General features: G+C 40.6%; 2 protein-coding genes across 5 annotated transcripts; one reads left to right on the plus strand and one right to left on the minus strand.

Annotated features, from left to right (window-relative positions):
* Window positions 1–670: 670 nt before the first annotated feature.
* Window positions 671–18,030, minus strand: LOC124142378 (tripartite motif-containing protein 2-like). 4 transcript variants are annotated; one of them, XM_046510800.2, is made up of 3 exons: window positions 17,742–18,030; window positions 4,363–4,523; window positions 671–3,200 (listed from the first exon to the last, which is right to left on the minus strand). In XM_046510800.2, the coding sequence occupies exons 1-3, from the start codon at window positions 17,867–17,869 to the stop codon at window positions 2,149–2,151; spliced, it is 1,341 nt and encodes a 446-aa protein (XP_046366756.2). In that variant the 5' UTR covers window positions 17,870–18,030; the 3' UTR covers window positions 671–2,148. The 4 variants fall into 4 exon arrangements, with proteins under 4 accessions (XP_046366756.2, XP_046366758.2, XP_046366757.2 ...); XM_046510802.2 differs by lacking the exon at window positions 17,742–18,030 and adding an exon at window positions 13,266–13,745; XM_046510801.2 differs by lacking the exon at window positions 17,742–18,030 and adding an exon at window positions 8,112–8,269.
* Window positions 18,031–20,854: 2,824 nt separating this feature from the next.
* Window positions 20,855–22,546, plus strand: LOC125372018 (serine-rich adhesin for platelets-like). The gene has a single exon (XM_048380867.1). The coding sequence runs from the start codon at window positions 20,855–20,857 to the stop codon at window positions 22,544–22,546; it is 1,692 nt and encodes a 563-aa protein (XP_048236824.1).
* The last annotated feature ends 380 nt before the right edge of the window (window positions 22,547–22,926 follow it).

Below are 22,926 nucleotides of genomic sequence, written 5' to 3' on the forward strand. Positions count from 1 at the left end.
CTTTCATACTGCTATTTGTGATTTTGGCATCTCCATGACACTTCCACAAACTTTCCGTGAGCGCCCGTTGAAAAACAACTGATAGCTAATAACGCAACCATAAATAAGGCTAAGAAATGTATCTCACCTGCTCATCGCAGTATTAAAGCCATAGGTTGATGTAGTTATAGTAAACATTAAGGTGTATGGAAATACGGTTTTGATAGTGATTAGAATATGTACAATGCCTTCAAAGACATAATTCCATAATCAAATTAGGTAAACTGATAGTTAATATGGCAAACACAACTGACCAGTCTATCACTTTATCCAAGCCATAAGTTGATGTAGTTAAGAAAATATCTCGGTGAATAACAATTCTATTTTGAGGGTGATTGAATAGCTGCTATGCCTTCACGGATGCATAACTAAACGATAGTATGTAATTGCATCTGCATCTTCTATAAATCTAGATTACTGTGATTTTCTGTGTAAGAGATATGCATTCATAGTTTACTACTCTAGTTTTTGTTTGGTTCACAACGATCGTAGACCTTGATAACATCCTTCACTCAACATTAAAATGTATTCAAATGTGTCTTCCATGCAAGTTCTAGCGGTGTGTTTAAACGTCCTTTCCATTCCTTTCATTTATGCATGAGGAAAAGTTTGATGAATAACAAAATAACCATTTATCATTTATAATTTTATTTCAGTACTCAAATAGCGATGAGTACAATAATTATATAATGTACATAGGTAGTATATACCAAACAGAATGTATATCATCCTCAAAATCGGCTCGAGATCACAGAAATAGCGGCAAAATATTACATATATTACAAAGCTGCATCATCAGTACCCTTATTAACATCATATTCTGTGTCCTACATAGTACTTTAAGCTGATATATTGCTGTTAGATGGCAAATATGTATGTCTTAATCAGAGGCATCGCTTTACGAAAATACTTGTAATACAGTCTATGCCTTCTATATGACAATAAAAGCTTAATCTTAAATAGAAACAATACTAATTAAAATGTGAACCCGTTGTTCTGATCGAACCATTTTCAGCGTTTAGTATTTACGGATGACTCCGATTGCCTAAATCCGTTAAGAACGTGAGTGAAGTGAGTTTTATAGATGCTATATCGTTATCACGTGTGCAGATAATCCCCACTCGCTGTTTTATAAAACGCGATGTCTTGGAAATTTGAAAAAGTATGTTTACTTATGATGATACAGTATGACATTGAAATGAAACTGACGAGAATACATTAATACAGGTTTAAGAAACGGGTAAGTAAACTTCTGAAAAATATACTTATGTTACAATGCATAAAATACATGCTGACAAAATAGGAAACCCAGAAGCAATAGATACAATACAAAGATTGCACATATGGAATAGTCCGATAGAAAGTGAGACGGGAGAGGAAGTACACGGTAAAACAAAACCAAGAGTGACTAAAACGATACAAAATAAACCATAACAAATCTGATTTCACAAGTTATTGCAGATATTGAATGATATTTTCCTGCTGATTTTTTAAAACAAAAACTATTCTACGGCAAGACTTTACAGAATTTATCATACATGTATTCATCGAATAATTCCACTAAATGAGGTAAACTGATAGTTATTAAGGCAAATACACCTGACCTGCTCAGCACATTATTCAAGTCACAAGTTGAAGGAGTGGAACATCAAGGTGAATGGGAAAATGGTTTTGATAGTGATTGGAATATTTACTATGCCCAAAAGGATATCTTCTGAAATGTAACTTTCTGTGGTTTTCTCCGTAAGAGACAGAATGCATAGTGCCAACTGTAATTTACAGATTTTTTCAGTTCACAATGTTCGCAGGCCCTTATTGGAACCCTTCTTTTTTTGATAATCTAAACTAGCATCTCCTTCCTCTCAAAATGAACGTGTGAAGCCCATTTCTGGTGACCCCGTCGTGATATTGCTGGGGAAAAACCGGCGGAAAACCTCACACACTCCTCTCAAAATGCTCGAAGACGAGGAGGAATGTATCTGTCCTCAACATTCCAATGCTTCCCGGAATAAATGCGGGAGCTTGAAGTGAATAAACGCAGCCTATCATTTCTGTACAAACAAACGTCACTTGCGTAATAGAGCACCTAGTCTGGTTAAGTCATCGGACTTAATCTTGAAACACAATATCCGCAAGATTGGTCACTTCTTGTCGAATGTTCCTCTGTTGACGTTCATCACAGCTGAACTCTACTGCAAAATTGTCCATCGAATCAATGACAACTTCGACCTTCTGAGACAGTACATCTCTCGCTGCCTTGTGACCTGAAAACATACAGCTTATATCCTTTTCTTCCTTGGCATTGGTTAGAGATTTGAGTTGATTCTTCAGGGCCTCGTCTCGTTCCATGACCACTTTCATGTTGTCTTGTAGCTTCTCCCTCTTCCTCCCAACTTCTCTTTCTGTCATCTCATACAGCTCTCGTTCACGCTCATCAATGGTTTCACGGAGACGACAAAATGCATCCTTGATTTTATCGTTGACGTCCTTTTGTGTAGTATCAAGTTTCTCCGCACTCTTCATTAAAGTTTCTTTCTTGGATTCGAGAGTTCCCTTCTCAACCTGTATTTCTTCCATGGTAGTCTCCAGGATTGGTGTGTATTTGTCCATGGCTTCGTTAACATTGACGACAATATGTCCTTTGGACTCTTTGTGGTCGATCACGGTACAGTCACAACACACAGGGATGATACAAGGCTCACAGAAAAAGTTGAGGGGTTGCATTTGATGCTTAGAGCAGTATTGAACATCACTTCGGCCCGTTTCCTTCATGAAGGACAGCAGTTCCATGATGGTGTGATCATTTGGGAGACGCTTCACTTCAGCTTCAGATGTGATCAGGCCGTCTCTGCAGGTTGGACACTGAATCTTCACAGCCATGGGCATACCTCTGAAAGCAGATGTCAAGGTCTGTCGAAACTCCCCTTCTACTCGCCACATCTGACGCAGACAATCCAGACAGAATGTATGGTGACAAGGGAGCATTTTGGGCATCTTTTCATCCATGTCAAAATTCTCTCGACAGATAAGACATTTCAGGAAGGTGTCCTCAAATCTCTCCTCGTCAAAAATAATATTCTTTCTCCTCTTATCCCGAAATCTGTTAGTAGAGCTCTCTTCGCCATTTTGCTCATGTTGCTGTTGTTGCAACTCGTTTCGCTCTGTTGTCAAAAACAATATATAGCATTAGACAACATTAAATTTGATAAAAGCATTTTTCGGTGCAGGGGTTGAGTTAACATATTAATTCCACATAGAAATGTACCGCTAGGAAGGATGGTAGTTATTTTCGCGAGATCTATGGCCACCATCACTCATCATGACGTATATACCAGGTTTTTGTGTTTGTTTATTGTCGTCTCATATCGCATTCGCCAAAGGGGGATTAGGGAATGGCGTCGCATGCTCTTTAGAGTTAATGGTTCAGGCCTTACAAACCTGGAAAAACGATGTTCAAGTAAAACTCATTTCCAGTAAAGTATCTCCTCAAAAGGGAAACCTATGTTTACTTGGTAAACATTCTCCTACACTTTTAGGTTACTTATGTCAGTCACAAGTAAATAACATTGCTCTGAGCTGTGACCTAAAGCAAATGTAACACGAAAGGACGGTCGTTTTAAATTAAATTTGGCACACGGGTTCAAACATTTTAACCACGCATTGGTCTTAACGAATACTACGTACAAATGACGAGTACAAGACGGCTTATCTTTAGAGAAAAACAATTTTGGTAGAGTACTTGTTTTTGTGGACAACACATTTCTGATTGAGTATTTGATCTGGGTCGTTACTTAAATAATGAAAAGGTTTTCTAAAATGACGTTAACTTTTATTTAAAGGAGATGAAAACAAGATCAATGAACATTTAAAACTAATCTGTGTATGTCTTGCCATCTTATATGTGCTTGTACAACAAATGCCATATGTCCCAAAGTTGTTTTCAAAAACATTTTCTCTTAACTATATGGTCCTACATTTATGTTGGGTGTCGGTCTTAGAAAGGATCTCATATCATAAAACGTCAGCCAAATGTATGGATACATTTGCAATTAACGTTTCAGAAGAAACGGTTATAATAAATCAAGATATATAGTATTCATTGGATACATGAAAACCAAACTTTAGTATATATAAGCCTTGTGCGCTGTTTTCTTCGTTAGATTATTACAATACATGTGTGAATGACCTCCTCTTTCATCTAGTATTATTAATGTAATTTTACTATTCAAAACAAACAGTTCTATTAACTGTTATTCAGTTCAAAATGTTTCTAATTTCCACACGACCTCATCACCTGAGAAACCACTGGTTAAATCCTCTCACCTTTTCTCTCCATCTCCTCTTTTTCAAATTGCTTCAGCTTTTCCTCAAGCTTGGATTGATCGGAAGAGTCCCCTGTTGTCGTCGAGTCTGACATCATAGCGCTAAAGTCTGGTAACTGTGGCCTTGATTGGGGGATTGCCGGAATAGCGTCTCGTCTCGTTCTGAAAACAACACTGACATTGTAGAAACAACCTATAGATGAAATTTAAAACTGATAGACCAATAGAAAGCGAAATGTGAAATAAGGGCTACACACCGTTCCATCCTCTATGGACTTTTTTTTTCTACTGAAGGAAAGAATGACTTAACATGATGGTTGAATGACTGTGTAACAGGTAATTCCTGTTGGGTGGCTCTGTACGCATGTAGAGGTGGTCGGGAAATATGTCGACCAACCAGCTTTTGTTTCAAAACAGCTGAAGACCATGTAATATAATGATACAATTGGAAATTCTAAACGATATTACAAAGGATGGTTGAGCTTCTGTAAAAGGGTATGGTGTTATTGTTACAAAGCTATACCAGAAATACAATTACATGCCACTAGATGTGTATATCTACATGTACATACACCAAAAAGTCACCAGACAATTCTGTTGATCCTGTTCAACAAGATTATCCAGTAGAGGTACTTGCTGTATATGTCATAAATCCTTCTATAACGAGATTTATGCATATAGTAGTTGCCCCAGTAGGTCAGTGGCCAGCTTACTTGCTATTGTTAAGTACCTCCTGCTATTATGGTTTTGTGGCGACATACAAAACGTTGTACAAATATCTCCTAAGAAGATAAGATAAGATGACCATATCCTCAGAGCTGGGTATTCTTTTTTCATGTTTACTTTGTTTCATTTTGTAAATAGTAAAAGTGTAAATGGTTTTTAAATATATATTTAGTTTCAAGAAATTAAATGAAACAGCAATTCTCAGCAAGTGATTCCTGAATAAGCGTTAACACTTGACAGACATTTGTAAATGAATGAAGCCTACAATGAAGTTCTCATTAACTAAGCAAGTTTGTAGATGCAATATAGACGGATAAGAGGAAATGTAGGTCAGTATAAGTAGTTATATATCTACCTATTCATATGTGTTTAAGCTTTGCTAATACCCCCAACATGTTCAGTCAGGTATGAGACAATATGCTTGGGAGCCCATACAAACAATAAAAGTGGTCTTTTTATGCAAGAGAACCCCTACCATTTCCATAAAATGCGTTCCTGTCAGGCGTTAAAAGTTTCAATATTAATACCAGATACAACATTTATACAGTTCTCATCTAACGCACCAACAATGTATTAGTTTCGGGACAGAGGGTTGTGACTTTTCCGCGCGAGTGATTTTGTGTCATAGTTTCAACGAGTGCAAAGGCTGCAGGTGACAAGTGCCTGGCAACGCCAGTGTGTTGCCTTGGTAGGGAAAACGAAATACTTTGTTGTGATTATGTTCACTCGTACCAGAAGTGCAGCTATGTGTGTAGTCATTTATGATGGACGCAACATACTCTGAATCTTTGAAATAGCCTGTTTAATCATTTAGTCACCAATAGCAATGAATCAAACCAGATGGATATGGTTAAACCGTCTCGTGTTTTGAAATAAGTTGCGCGTATCTTCCACTCGTGATGTCCTCAATCAATCATCCCACGATGACAGTTGATACGCATCAGACGAGATTATAAGCTCCATGAATAGGAAACATCATCCTGTGACTACACCATACAATGCTTTGTCAACGTCATAACCACGATCATGTCTGAAAGGGCACTCCTTTATTTGGAGGATAACTATCCTTAAATAATCGACACAGAGATAAGTTCATGTACGTTTGTGTGTTTAGGAAATATGTTGATGTCCTTCATGTGTTTCATTTGGTATGTCCTGACATATAACGTAGAGCCACACAGTGTACTCCTTACAATATATACATTAAACTGAATTGAAACACTTCAAAGTAATCTTTAATATGATTGTATGTTGAGGAAATATATCTGCTACAGTTGGCATATACTGACGTGTAGTGAGAGACTTTCAGAGGATTCGTGAATGCTCTGTGTAAGGAAAGGTGAACTGAATTAAGTTTGTGCTATGATAATTTCATAATCCATCTTAAAGATTATTAAATAAAGTCAACATATTTCAAATGTAATAGTACATAGATGGAGACAAAGTGTGTGCTCATACGACGATTTTTCAGTTAAATCTAATTGACTCAAGTGAACCAACAAGGAACAAACAGGGATCCGACTTTTTTTCTAACATTGAATCTCACGGCAAACACAAGACTTACTCGGTTTCTACACGTACAACCTGGCTGAGTTTAATCTAGCTGGGAAAAGTATGGGTTGAAGACAGCCCGGTGTGTGGCTAGAGTTGTCAGACTGCTTCAGCTGTTTGTCTTCATCTCCAGGGCATATGGGAGGAAAACCGCCTTGCAGGTTAATGATGTGTGGTGTATGCTGATCTTTGTAAGCTGTTCATTGCGACGAGTATTTACAAAGATGAGTTTGCGTTGAAATGTCTGTCATGTAAGAGCGCACCCACGGTCCCATTGGCGAAGTCAGCTAACAATAAGGTGTTGTATGTGTTGCTCCAGAAAATGCAAGTAAATATAAGCGACAAAACTATGTCCCAAATAACAAATAATCTCTGCTAAGCTTACTAGAAATGTTTCTCATGACAGTACAAAATAACCATGATTAACAGTAAATCTTACCAGCGATTTTACTGTTGAACTGTGCGATATCCTTAACACAGGGATTCCAGTCTCTTGACTAGTGGACAGATCGCAACATCTAACATATATGCCAACCAGTGTTGTATTACACGTGAACACGTTTTGAATTCTTGCTTGAAGCATTTGTATTTTTATTACCTCTGTGTCATTTCACTCCCATTCAATGTTTATTCAACACATTGAGGTATCCACACGAAACGTTTCTTGGGGAATGTTGCCGATCTGAATATCTGCATAAGGTTTACATAGACTGACAATAGTACGTAGGTTAACGTCGTTGGGTATGGTGTCTATGGGCTGTGGTATGTTATTCAGCGGAAGGGCATTCATTTGGACGAGTTTGAAACTGAACACAACGCACCAGACAAAAAGAGGAAATTGTTAGGGAATAGCTTTTGAATGTACGTATTCTGGCATCAACCAATGCGACGTCGTTTTGAATAACGAGACAAAAACATGACAGCCAGCATTCATGCAGGGTCGGTCGCATAGATTCTACTGTTTGAGAAGCCTCATGTGAAGGATATCGAAATCAACGAGTTTAACTGTTCAGAAAACATGGCATAACGTTAACACTTTTTTCTTTTGTCTTGTGAGATTTTCTTTTCTATGTCAAGCTTCTTAACTGTAACATGGGGATGCACCTCCCAATAACCTACAGAGTATGTTAAGTGGCCTTGGGCAGGTTGTCACATATTTTAACATTGATGTTCACATAAATGTACACAATATAATAGGGTACTGAATACTATTTTTGAAAATTGCATACAAATTTAATTACATTTTATATATAACATTCTAGTCTTCTTTATACCTAATAAATAATAACATCAAGACAATGTAGCAAAGACAATACTGTAATCTAGACGAGTGTAGGCGGGACAGTATCACATGAGGGTGTGCCGTTAACATTGGGGGAAAATCCCTTAATCAAGTCACATGTGCCGTCACGGGATACTTGCCTATATATTTTCATGTGATATATAACGACTACACACATAGCTATCACCTACCTTGTGGTAATGAACGGCCCACAGGGGTAAGATAGTGGTCGGCCGTGCGAGCTAGCGCTGATATTCCTCAACGACATGAGCACTTCTGTTTCGATGTCATAAATTCAAAGGGGTTCGACAGGAGCATACATTTATACCGGTCGTGTCATGTGCATACGTAAATGTGTTCTATGTACAAAATACCGTGATCTGATTGGCTGCTCCAACATCTCCATGTACACAAGCCGGGGATAAGCCTAGGGGTGTAAGGTCACCCATCCATGTCGTATGATCTCGATGTAAAGCGAATGGAGGTCATTGCAAAGTAAAGATTGTATATTTAAATTGTATTCAGCAAAGAGTTTTTCGTGGACTGGGTGCGGGTATGTAGGGATTTCTTTCCTAAAATACATGATAGTTTGCTATAGTGGATAAGCCTTATAACAAAACATGTGCATTGTTGGTGAACAGGTAAACTGACGACTATTCAAGTGGTGAAAGTGGGACATCCACCGGATATTCGTATTCCTTATATGGAAGTTTTCGGAACGACGCCCCGGCCATCCCGACGAATCTTTATTGTGTCTCTACGTGACGACATTTTACGGAATTTACCGAATGTGACGTATGAATATGGTTTGTCAGAAACACATCACATCATTGTTGTTTGAATATTTCAAAAAAATTGGGCGGTGTGGAATACCTTGTGAATGGCTTGCTTGATCCCTGTAATAATGGTATGATGACATGGTGTAAAACGAAAAATCTTTAAAATATTTATCACATGATTAATCATTATTAACACCATCCCCCACATTAGGTTTTTCGTGGGAGTTTTTTTCAAATATTTTATGGAAACATATTGATAACATTTCTTCCACGAAAATATTGTTTTGTTAAATAACTAATTATTACATACATATTAATACGTACCAACTATTCATATCACTTTTTAAAGAGTTGGCTAGAAGGTGTATAAACGATATGTGAAGAGTATTTATTGTTTGGCGTGAGACGTATATGTCAGGAGCCATCCCCAAAATAGAAGAGACACTACTCAGCCCTGCGTTCAGAATAGGTTATCCATACTCCGTCATCTTCCTGACACATTCCATTGTAACCACTGGAACAAGGATAAGCAGATCTGCTGTTGGGTGAATGGATACATTTGTAGTTACGTCTATTACGAAATCTGGGTTCTACTCCCAACATGCGCATGCTCGTCCTACCATTCCTGGAATCCTGCAATATGCAACGGAAAACCATACATACATGACTTACTCACTCACTCACTCGTTACAACAACAAAATTGTTCTTAAATGTGCTGGTCTTACAGGGGGCTGGACTTGAGGTATTTGGCGGTCCCGGCAAATTTGATTTAAACACAAATTTGTCATTCTGTTCGTGTTTTTTTTGTAAATCTATCTAAACGTTGGGAGTCTTTATAGGCATCTAGTAGTTGGATGTAAACATGACAATGTGTTTTATTATGGAAACCAACATTAGAAATGGTTTGGGTGATCCTGGCACAGTCAGGCTGGTTAGGCTCATCATCAATTCAGGGCCCTTGCCCTCCCGATGTCAGTCAACAGATTTGGAGGTACCAAACCTAAGGCACCGTGAACAATGGGGAGTCGAATAGCTTGGTGACATTTCGAAAGCGAGGTCTGCATATTTGTTATGTTTTTCCTGAATCTTGTCAATCACATCAGTGTCCAAAGGGACAGAAAATTCAATAATATAAATGTTTTCATTGAATTTTCCAAAAAGGACAAGATCAGGTTTGTTGGCCTGGATAGGTCTGAGACTGTATATGGGCCTATTCCAAAAGAAAATTGTATTCATCATTTTCCATGACGCCCTCTACATATTCTGGGTCGTACCATGGATGGACCTCTGTGTCAAAACCACAAGCATTGCGAAGACGGTAATAAAATGATCGAGCCACTCCAACTTGTCGCTTAAGATACTGTGTTTGTGCACTGACATTGTGTTGAACAGTCTCATTAAATTCATTACATAATCAACATTTCATATTCACATTTCGATGCAAAATCACACATTGACGGTGTTTTAGTAGTAGTAGTAGTAGTAGTAGTAGTAGTAGTAGTAGTAGTCATAACGTTTCATTAAGCTGATGAAGTGGCAAGAAGTAGCCATGAAATGATGTTTACATATAATAAAGACGTTATACATAATAATACTCATTGTTAATTCTAAAAGTTAATGAGTCTCCTAACTACAACTGAGACAATGTCTCAGTCTCACATATGTTATTGATTGTCCAGACTAAGGCAGACAATGGAAACAAGAACAACAATCGCAGTCCCCCGTTAAGCCGTCATCAACACTACATACCCAAATGCATTCTGCAGGAGTAACCCACAAGTAACACCTAACTAGTAATCAATACGTGTTACGAACCGTACTTTGTTGCATGTTGTACTTAATCAATAAATATTGATTTGGCTTGACAGTGCATGTAGGTGCATCTCAATAACGGTGTGGCTCCACCTTTCATCTCACATATTGCATTGTAATGCATCGATCCAATATGTGTTGGCATTTGACAGCAAACACTGTATCGAATAAACAATACATATCCCACTCCTGTACACATATATGTCCATTGTTACACGTAACCTGTTACAAATAAACATAAAATGGTACAGAGGAAGTGTGTCATGTCACGTTGACCTCGACTGACCTCGACTTCACATTAATATCTTGCAGTTTTGAATCTGTATTTACATTATGAACCAGCTGTATGCATCTATTAATTCAAACGATAATACAATAAAGGACAGAGAATAATGTATATGTTTACATCTGGGTACACGAACCAAATTGGAATTGAGATTGCCTTCGTTAGAAGTGCATTTGCTACGGATATATTACCTGATATTTCTAATTTGAATAGTTTGGAACTATTTTCAACTAAAATATATTAAACCACTTCACTTTAGATCCCTGCTGTGAACATGAACAGGACGAATGAATCTGATGATGCCTCGTTGTTGTAGACATTTGTGGGGTCGTTGAGGATTCCTGCTACGCCACTGGAATTACAAGACTCCCTTAACTTAACATATTGAACACTGCCACGTGTTATTTCGTATTTTCACAGATCACACTATTTCATTGTAATCGGTTGAGGCTTAAATTAGCCATAGACATATTTTATGATGAAGACATGAAACTTATAGTCACCTTTTCAGGTCTAAGTGTTGCCCCTTCACCCGACGAAAGAGAAAGAAGTATAGATCTGTAACGTTGTTCTTCCAACTCTTGAGTGTGCTAATATTTTCCCAGAGGAAATGGATCCCAAAACCGCTTCTGATAAGAAGTGTTACTTTGAAACGCTTGCCTACGCATGAATTATTTAAGAAAATACTCATTTTCTTTATATCTAATTACAAACAACATACCGTACTAAAGCAGTTAAATATGGGTTATGATATCTTTCCACATCACCATGAACTAGAGACGGCAATGTGTGAAATGGTGGTTTTGAACAGCACGGCGGAGCAACAGAAAGGCCAGACACAATCGGCGGCTAGTTTAAGCTGGGAACACATGATCAATTGACTGACAAACCCAGCCAGGATCAATGTGATAAACGTTTATAGGTCAACCAAGCAGAACCTCTGTGACCTGTAAGTACATGTACATGTCGAACAAAGGTCTTCATGGCCATAAATACACTGTTGGTGAGATGGGTATCTATGCCCTAGGCCTTAACGTTTGGAAAAGAAATAACACTTTCTTTACATGGTTTGAATTGAGACCTGTACTCCACTACTGTACAGTTTTGTGTTTCCATTCTATATTGACGCTAAAATGAAATCAGGGTTTACTAACATACGAATCGGGGCTGTAGGAAAAAATGAGATACACTAAGTGTAAATTGTTTGATAGGCATTTCTTAGAAGTTGACGGGTGACAAGGTAAGTACAATTTAATACCGTAAAAAGCGACGTTTCGGTATAGATCCTTATACCGTTGTCAAGCAGTATCTATACCGAAACGTCGCTTTTTACAGTATTAAAGAAGTTGTTATCCATAAAATTGTGTCTTACCTAAGTGTAGCTTGTTATTATGGAACGTTTTACATTGGATACGCTTCGATAGTTTACAACAGTATCAATGCATGTGTAGATACAGTAAATCTGGTTTACTCAACGTATTATGAATAAGGCCGAGTCACAAACACACATCTGTCTATAATTACATGATATCATCAGTGTACTGGATTGCCTTTCTGACGACAGATGGCATTATAAGAAACTTAAAAAACACCAATAATCACAACGAGTTTACATAAAGGTAGAGCTTCACAATACTTCTAACATATGTACAAGTTAACATTAGAGATGAGCTCAACATCATTCTATCATCTGTAAAAGTTCACAGAAAAGAAAAGTTTCACAATGGTCCTACTGATTTCGATGATGTTTATAACTGTGGACGATGTGAAGCCTACGAAATGAACAATACACAAGGAAGTAAAAAGACTCTTCCTCAAGCTTAATCAATTTACGAAATTCTAAATGTTGAACTGAAACGCCTGTGTAAATCAGGGTAGACGAATAATGAAAGTAGACACGACTAGACAAACCCATATAAAAAACATATATAAACATATGGCGAACATAATAAAACACAATCTCAAGCGAGGTCTTTTCAAAACAACACTATGAAGAACATGATATATAGATGTGGTTTTGATGACAATAACCCAAACTTGATAAGCGAACAGGATGAGTAAATATAATGTCAGATCAGGTAGGCAATTAGATGGTGTATGTACACACGGTCAGAGTGAGCCTTCCCTGGACGCGTCAATGAGATCAATATAAACACACGGAATAACAGTCATGGCGACTGCCTGGGGTAACAACACAGGTTTGTGTTCGTGGTGAGAACGGTGACAAATTAGTCGAAATCCTGATGACAACGGTAATTCAGTGTCAGTATATTCACCGGACCTGAGTGGTTGTCAGGGTTTAGGGTGAATAACCACCTCCACCTCTATCCCTGGTCGGGACAGGCAGGTAGAACTATATACAGCTGTAGTTCACGACGACCTGGCCGTGTGGTACGTCCAGCTCACATAAAACTATGGTGGAAGGTAATTGACGCCTGCTCTCACTGTGACATTAAACAAGGGTTACCTGAGCCACGAAACGGTGTTCCACAAGGTGTGGTCCTCAGGCTGTTTATCGTCCGCCATGCTTACGGTTTCCCCGACATGAACCCCCAACCTGCAATTGTTGTCGTCTGCTTCGCCGGAATTCCGCGGTAAATCGATGGCCCAATGGCTGCAGTCGACACGTCAAGCCTCACCGGCTGATCTGGGTTGGACAATTACCTACACAGCTGTGGTGCAGCATGGAGCGTCACACTTAAGGTCCACAGGTGCTTGTTGAGCACGTCCTAAATGCGCTTTTGTCCGTCCCAAATCTCCTCACATCGACTCTGTTGAGATCCCTGCACTACCCGTCTCGCCTTCCGACACCGCCCTGTTGCCATAAACCACAACAAAGGTTCGCTGGGATTGGGGTATTAGGATTACATGCCTCAATACCATGCATGTGCGACCATTTTATCTGAACGTGACTCCAATGAAACATGTCAATTACGAGTGGTTACGGGGATATGTTTGAACCAGTTCCTGATCACCTGACTCAACCAAGTAAACATTCCTATCTCTTTGTCAGGATAGAGTGAATGAGGGTGGTATTAGCCACTTTTAACACTATCACTGTGATTTAATGACGGTGGACACCACATTTCAACGTGGGAATCGAACCCGGGTCTTCGGCTTGACAGGCGAACGCTTTAACCACTAGGTTATCCCATCTAGATAAGTAAACTGCCTGGCAAAAGAAGTAATTACTTGAAAACACTTGCTTTACTCATTACTGTGTACTGTGAAATTGCAACCCCCTTTTCTTCGAGACTTCATGTTCACGTCACCTGTTGTGAGGTTCCATTGATATGATATATGTAATATCGCCTATGATACCAGTATCAAATATTTCACCATCGAATAACCTTTTTTTGTATAACCTTCTTTTTTGTTTCATTTTAGCCACATTTCTTGTTTGTTATTAGCCACCATCAAACATAGATGTGCACTTTCTTTTGACCTGCAGTGTATATAGCATACTACGCACCCGGCGTGCGTGTTATTCACATCTGTATTAAAGTTGCTACAAGATATGAGAATGTCTGAATGTTACTACTGACGTCTCGACACAACTGTAAAATAACTTTCATAAACTGTATTCGTGCCAGTTCGCTCAACCATCACATTCGATTTCCAACATACGGGTATCTTTATGAAGCAGATGAAACAGGTTTCCCAAGATCTGTAATGATAGATGCTGAGACAGATAGTAATCAGGACACAACCGTGCTCAGTAACTGCGACGTCTCGATGCACAAAGCGTTGCTCCGTCGATGTTGATATATACAGAGGCGGTCATCCATGTACTTTCCTTATCTGCGTAGTTGTGTAAGCACACACAGTGATCCCGTATTACCCAGGTTCTCATAATCATGAGCGGAGACGGCAGACGGTGTCTATATAAAGTGAATATGTGACAGCAATGTGTTGGACAGTTGCCATTGTGGGTTGTTATTTACTGTTATACCGTCGTTGTTGACGTCAATAGGTGGCGACGCCATAACCAAACTCTTTGTTGACGCCTGTAGAACAGGATTATACAATCGCTCAATGGTTACTTCCGTATACAACTAAAAATCCCTGTAGGCCATGGCACTAGGTTTGTTTATTTGTTGTATACCGCCACCCTCAGCAGTATTCCAGCTACATGACAGCGGCCTGTACATAATTGAGTGTGGACCAGACAACCAGTGATTGGTAATATCGGTTTACGATGACACGCATTCAACCAAGTCACCGAGTCTGACCATTCAATTTATTCTGTCGTCTTGGAGGACACGCATAGGTTGCGGGGGAACCATTCTTACCCGGAAACTCCAAGCAGAATATGGCACTAGCAGATAAGATTATCTTGTCTCTGCGATGTGGACGAAAGCCAATGTCAAATGGATGAGCGGATGGCAAACGGGCGGGTTTGAAAGGTCACAGCAGCCAATAAAAGCTTGCACTTCCCGAAACATTATTAAAGCATGCGTGTGTGAATAATTTGAAGAGGATGTAAATAATTTAGCATATTGAGCTCGACATCAGATGTTCACAGGGACGCTATAGCACAAGGAAACGTGCGCTCCTTAGGAACAGGCAGAAATTCACAATCGATACTTCAAGAGAGAGAACCAGTATGAATCATATTTTAGTTCAGATGCCCTGCAATATGTAGATGGAACTTCTGCTGAATGAAAATCATCTCTATCATACAAAGTACGTGTTGACAGTTATGACTGCCACAAAGCGTCTTCTGGTCTTTTATCACCGCCATGCTGTATTCGCGATGGGCCAGGTTGTGATGGAAGTGATCACTAGCCAACAACGGCAAGGAATAGTGGCAGATACTTTGGTTAATTAAAGTATTTTCTCACATGATTATGACGTAATACTGTTAAGATGTGTGTGGTGCCGCTCACAATGTTGTACGTACTGTACCCCTATAATGCACCCCCATACTGCACCCATATAAGTTACCTGGCCTCAACGAAAATCAAAATCCTATGATCGTATAGTATGCATTGCTAGTTTTACACTTTACTAGACCGAGGGTTTGGAAATGACGTGTGAAGTATCACTGTTCCTTGGTCAAGCAAGCAGTTATCTCTAATGTCGTTAGGGACAACATGCACACGCCTCTGGAATTTGATGAGCCCATGGATGCTGTAACTGTCGTTAAATATGTCCTGCAAGGTTTTAAAGCATATCCCTGCCTAACAAGAAAGCCATGCTAGAAAGATAACTTTGGAGAAAGGGTTGGGTTCATTTTAAAACATGTATCCAAATGAGGCCACACAGTAGTTACCTATATTTGTGTTCGGATAGTCACATACTATTCCTGGGTATTACAAATAATACTCAGGAAAATATATTTTTCTCCCAACATGGACAACTCTAATCTTACTCTGTTATTTTAAGTCTTGTTGCATTAAAACGCAAATGTGTCGAGCAGAATATTGTCGTTGTTAAGTGATTACGTCTAGTAAACAGTGATGTATGTATTTGCAGCTAGTTCGTGAGATATGCAATGTGGCTTTACTGATTGTTTAAGGACGAATGTGTAAATGGAATAAATTAACTGTCATATGGGTGTTACGTATCAGAACCGTAACCTATTTCGTTAATATTATTCTTTAGTATAATTATATTTTTCTAAAGTTACACACGATTATATATTAGTCACAAATCTATTTTAAAAGTGTTTTTTTAGAACCTGTTCTATCAATGAAGTTAGGGTTGATATTTCATGTTCGACTTCTTTCAAGTGTAAGTTACATATTTGTGAAGAGAGGATTAACATATGATTTATTGACAATACATGACTTGAGGCCTAGAACCAGCAGCACTGAAAATACATCAGCTATTTGAACTTTGATTTATAGGAAACTTCTAACATATCTCACACACACACACACACACACACACACGCACGCACACACGCACGCACGCACGCAGACAGAGAGACAGACAGACAGGCAGACAGACAGACAGACAGACAGTCGGACGGACGGACGGACGGACGGACGGACAGACAGACAGACAGATAGAGAGATATGCATGTATACAGCATAAAACGTACTGTATACAGTTTGGGAGACAGTTACATTGCTTATGCTGAACGATTCTGCAATTCCTGTTAATTCAAAAACTGTAAATATAATGAAGATAATTACCATGTTATATTCTTGTGTGAACAATGTGTCACTCGCCATATTAGTACTTCTCGCAATATTATACTGAATATTCATCTCTTTTGAAATGCACACAGCTGAGGCAAACAGGCGATGATCTTGTCATTCATATTATGGGTCAAAGCAAAATCCTACAAATTAAGACACAGACAATACATATATTTTTAATGAATGAAATGGTTAAAAACTTTTCTCCATCATGCGTGAGTTATCATGCTATATGAATTATTTATGGGTCGTGGACTGTTAGAACTGTAGGACAAACAGAAGTATATCTCAGAGGTAGAACTGTTGATGAGCCACATGAGACTACATGTTTGTTGGTGCCTACTTGAGCAAACAGCAGTAAACAACACCTCAAATGCCATCAGACTGGTGGAACTGTAGCTTGGCCATATGAACCATATGTCAATCTCAACTGCCAACACATTTGGATATATGAAGTTTCATGTCTACCTTTTGTACTGAGGACAACGAGGAGTCTTAAGTCATCCTGACAAACGATAAGCTGCAGGACTGTTGGACAAATGGCGCGACATGTCTATGGGTGCTAACTTACGACAAAGAGAAATGACCAACATTTCGACTGCCAACACATTTGGACACAAGTACATACTGAGGGGTGTTTACGTACGACAAACACAAATAACAACATCTCGACTGCCAACACATTCGGACATATGAAGGTGCATGTCTAGGGGTGCTTACTTAATTCAAGGAGAACTAAACATCTCGACTTCCAACACACATTTGGACATAGGTGAAGGTCTATGGGTGCTTACCTTGGCCATGGTTCTTGCAGTCCGTACAATGGCGGTCTGGGTCGAACTCTTGGCGGCGTGACAGGGTTGAGGCGAAGACGCCGAAGCACGGGGGGGAGACAACACAAGAGCTGGTCGTCACTGATCATAGGCCCTGGCTAAACAGGGCTGAAATATTCAGCAGGTTCACAACAGTTGTTCAACAGGATATGAGGAATGTTATATGATGAGAGATGTGGAGGTCCTGTTAGACGACATCTGTGTATTGCCTCTAATAGGAGTCAGATCTGGAAAAACAACTGTCAGATCTTGTGAAGCATCTGTCACTGCCGATGTTGAATATATTAATTAGGAGCGAGGCATTAGCCATGAAAAATGCATGTTTTCCGTCTATTTGATTGCGTATCGATACAATACGTTTTTGATGGCAAAGCATGAATATGTAACATGCCAGAAATATTCAGCTACGGTCATTGGCCATTTTTTTATGTTCCGTTATTACAATTATTGTTTCAGCTGTCACCGTTTTGCCTCCTCACGCTCCAAACTGCCAAAACAGCAGACGACAAAGAGTAAACTTGTAACGGCGGGCAGCGGATGTTTCACAGGTCGAGCATCGCATAAATTACGCCATTGTCGTTGCAGTCTGCGACAATGTATGTCAGTTAAAGGTCAGGGTTTAGAGCTGAAACGGTTGAAGGAGACCCGGCAGAGCAGTTCCGAGGAAGCTCGACTCACGTGGTGGGATGAATAACAACGGTTACCGTATTTAGATTGTATCGATTATTTGGCATTCGTGGTACTCCTCATGTCTGATAATATCATTGTCTGGTCCGGTCCAGTATCGATTGATCTCTGAAGTTGCACGAATCTCATTTTTCACACATATCCTATGAGATTAACTTACAAAAACAATCGAATGAGTTCACATTAATCTGCTCGTTGTTTACACACACTGAATATAACCTACAACCTAGGCATGAAGCCATTGCTGTCTTCAAACTATATCATGATTTGAACCAAAACCAAGTAGAAGTAGAATGAATAATGTTAAAACGGTTCACGATACAACTAAGACCTAGAACCTTTATTAACCCCCCGGGGGGGGGGGGGGGGGGGGGGGGGGGTGTATTTCCACGCAACCACCAGATTTAATCTGTACTCTCTGCCAAAACGTATGTCACCTTACCTGTGGGGATTCCGGGTAAGAATATACGCCATCAGCAACCCATGCTTGTCGTATGAAGCGACTTCATGGATCTGTGACTTGGTTGATTGCATGTCATCGTAACCTAGTTGCGTGGATCGATGTTTATGTGAATCACTGGATAGAATGGTCCATGCTCGATTATTTACAGACCACCGTTATTTATCTGGATTATTGCTGAGTGCGGCGTTTAACAACAAACAAACAAGCCACCTTACCAATTACTGTCAAGCCCTTTCTATTCCGTGGTAACTAGAAAGTGTACAATGAAGCCTATACGTTGACTCACTCTGCACGGAGATCTTGATGCACGACCAAGGTTTATTGTCCGCACCTCCTAACCCGGCTTCTATACTGAGTTTCCTTTTTTCCTGACACAAGACATGACAGCCCTCATCATCGATTAGTGTGCAAAATCAATTAACATAACAGTTCATTGTCATGTGTAGTGACTCATTCTCTGCCGGCGATCATGGCCCATGGCCCCAGACCACCGTGACTGACTAAGTGGCATCCAGCCTGTGGCAGAGTTGTCTCCCTCCCATGTCTGACACCCTGATTGCTGTCGTGACGTCCCAACCCCGTTCAACAGACTATCACTACTGACTGACACCCAGGCTGTGGCAATGATGTTTCCCTCACATTCACAGAAGCATGTCTGACACCCTGATTGAAGTACTGATGTCACACCCACGTTCGACAGACTATCACTACTGACTGACACCCAGGCTGTTGCAATGATGTTTCCCTCACATTCACAAAACCATGTCTGACACCCTGATTGAAGTACTGATGTCACACCCACGTTCGACAGACTATCACTACTGACTGACACTCAGGCTGTGGCAATGATGTTTCCCTCACATTCACAAAACCAAGTCTGACACCCTGATTGAAGTACTGATGTCACACCCACGTTCGACAGACTATAACTACTGACTGACACCCTGGCTGTTGCAATGATGTTTCCCTCACATTCACAAAACCATGTCTGACACCCTGATTGAAGTACTGATGTCACACCCACGTTCGACAGACTATCACTACTGACTGACACCCAGGCCTTGTCAATGATGTTTCCCTCACATTTACAAAACCATGTCTGACACCCTGATTGAAGTACTGATGTCCCAACCCCGTTCGACAGACTATCACTACTGACTGACACCCAGGCTGTGGCAATGATGTTTCCCTCACATTCACAGAACCATGTCTGACACCCATAACTGAAACCCTGACTGTAGCAGTGACGTCCAACGTTCAAAAGACTATCAATAGTGATTGATATTAGGCTGTGTTAGTTATGTCTCACTCACATTTACAGGAATATGTATGACACCCTGAGAGTATTAGTTGCGTTTCCCACGTTCCACAGACCAGGACATCCTGACTAAGGTAGTGATGTTTCCCACGTTCAACAGAACAGGACATCCTGACTGAGGTAGTGATGTCTCTCTCACGTTCAACAGACCAGGACATGCTGACTGAGGTAGTGATGTCTCCCTCAAGTTCAACAGACCAGGACATCCTGACTGAGGTAGTGATGTCTCCCTCACGTTCAACAGACCAGGACATGCTGACTGAGGTAGTGATGTCTCCCTCAAGTTCAACAGACCAGGACATCCTGACTGAGGTAGTGATGTCTCCCTCAAGTTCAACAGACCAGGACATCCTGAATGAGGTAGTGATGTCTCCCTCACGTTCAACAGACCAGGACATCCTGAATGAGGTAGTGATGTCTCCCTCACGTTCAACAGACCAGGACATCCTGACTGAGGTAGTTATGTTTCTCTCAAGTTCAACAGACCAGGACATCCTGACTAGGGTAGTGATAATTCTCTCAAGTTCAACAGACCAGGACATCCTAATTGTGGCAGTGATGTCTCTCTGACGTTCAACAGACCAGGACATCCTGACTGAGGTAGTGATGTCTCCCTCACGTTCAACAGACCAGGACATCCTGAATGAGGTAGTGATGTCTCTCTCACGTTCAACAGACCAGGACATCCTGACTGAGGTAGTGATGTCTCTCTCAAGTTCAACAGACCAGGACATCCTGACTAGGGTAGTGATGTCTCCCTCACGTTCAACAGACCAGGACATCCTGAATGAGGTAGTGATGTCTCCCTCACGTTCAACAGACCAGGACATCCTGACTGAGGTAGTGATGTTTCTCTCAAGTTCATGGGACCAGGACATCCTGACTGAGGTAGTGATGTTTCTCTCAAGTTCATGGGACCAGGACATCCTAATTGTGGTAGTGATGTCTCTCTCACGTTCAACAGACCAGGACATCCTGAATGAAGTAGTGATGTCTCTCTCACGTTCAACAGACCAGGACATCCTAATTGTGGTAGTGATGTCTCTCTCAAGTTCAACAGACCAGGACATCCTAATTGTGGTAGTGATGTCTCTCTCACGTTCAACAGACCAGGACATCCTAATTGTGGTAGTGATGTCTCTCTCAAGTTCAACAGACCAGGACATCCTAATTGTGGTAGTGATGTCTCCCTCACGTTCAACAGACCAGGACATCCTGACTGTGGTAGTGATGTATCTCTCACGTTCAACAGACCAGGACATCCTAATTGTGGTAGTGATGTCTCTCTCAAGTTCAACAGACCAGGACATCCTAATTGTGGTAGTGATGTCTCTCTCACGTTCAACAGACCAGGACATCCTGAATGTGGTAGTGATGTCTCTCTCACGTTCAACAGACCAGGACATCCTTATTGTGGTAGTGATGTCTCTCTCAAGTTCAACAGACCAGGACATCATAATTGTGGTAGTGATGTTTCTCTCAAGTTCAACAGACCAGGACATCCTAATTGTGGTAGTGATGTCTCTCTCACGTTCAACAGACCAGGACATCCTGAATGAAGTAGTGATGTCTCTCTCACGTTCAACAGACCAGGACATCCTAATTGTGGTAGTGATGTCTCTCTCACGTTCAACAGACCAGGACATCCTAATTGTGGTAGTGATGTCTCTCTCACGTTCAACAGACCAGGACATCCTGAATGTGGTAGTGATGTCTCTCTCACGTTCAACAGACCAGGACATCCTGAATGCGGTAGTGATGTCTCTCTCAAGTTCAACAGACCAGGACATCCTGACTGAGGTAGTGATGTCTCTCTCACAATCAACAGACCAGGACATCCTAATTGTGGTAGTGATGTCTCCCTCAAGTTCAACAGACCAGGTCATCCTAATTGTGTTAGTGATGTCTCTCTCAAGTTCAACAGACCAGGACATCCTGACTTGGGTAGTGATGTCTCCCTCACGTTCAACAGACCAGGACATCCTGACTGAGGTAGTGATGTTTCTCTCAAGTTCAACAGACCAGGACATCCTGAATGAGGTAGTGATGTTTCTCTCAAGTTCAACAGACCAGGACATCCTGAATGTGGTAGTGATGTCTCTCTCACGTTCAACAGACCAGGACATCCTGAATGTGGTAGTGATGTCTCTCTCACGTTCAACAGACCAGGACATCCTAATTGTGGTAGTGATGTCTCTCTCACGTTCAACAGACCAGGACATCCTGAATGAGGTAGTGATGTCTCTCTCACGTTCAACAGACCAGGACATCCTGACTGAGGTAGTGATGTCTCTCTGACGTTCAACAGACCAGGACATCCTAATTGTGGTAGTGATGTCTCTCTCAAGTTCAACAGACCAGGATATCCTGACTGAGGTAGTGATGTCTCTCTCACGTTCAACAGACCAGGACATCCTAATTGTGGTAGTGATGTCTCTCTCACGCTCAACAGACCAGGACATCCTAATTGTGGTAGTGATGTCTCTCTCACGTTCAACAGACCAGGACATCCTGACTGAGGTAATGATGTCTCTCTCACGTTAACAAAACCACGGCACCCTGACTGACACTTCCACAGGGTAGTGATACCTACCCCATCGGTTATCAGACCATGCCTGGCACCACGACTGTGGTAGTCTATATCAGGTTAATCAGACCATCGTCACATTAATCAGCCC

Source organism: Haliotis rufescens, unplaced genomic scaffold, assembly GCF_023055435.1.
Source record: "Haliotis rufescens isolate VD_foot unplaced genomic scaffold, xgHalRufe1.0.p SCAF_1, whole genome shotgun sequence".
Classification (NCBI taxonomy): domain Eukaryota; kingdom Metazoa; phylum Mollusca; class Gastropoda; order Lepetellida; family Haliotidae; genus Haliotis; species Haliotis rufescens.

Excerpts from the sequence above, each read along its gene's own strand:
- LOC124142378 (XM_046510800.2), bottom strand. The coding sequence starts at position 17,869 with ATGATCAGTGACGACCAGCTCTTGTGTTGTCTCCCCCCCGTGCTTCGG. Across the intron at positions 4,524-17,741 it reads CTGCAAGAACCATGGCCAAG|AACGAGACGAGACGCTATTC; the intron begins GTAAGCACCCAT and ends TGTTGTTTTCAG. Across the intron at positions 3,201-4,362 it reads AGAGGAGATGGAGAGAAAAG|AGCGAAACGAGTTGCAACAA; the intron begins GTGAGAGGATTT and ends TTTTGACAACAG.
- LOC125372018 (XM_048380867.1), top strand. The coding sequence starts at position 20,855 with ATGTCTCCCTCACGTTCAACAGACCAGGACATCCTGAATGAGGTAGTG.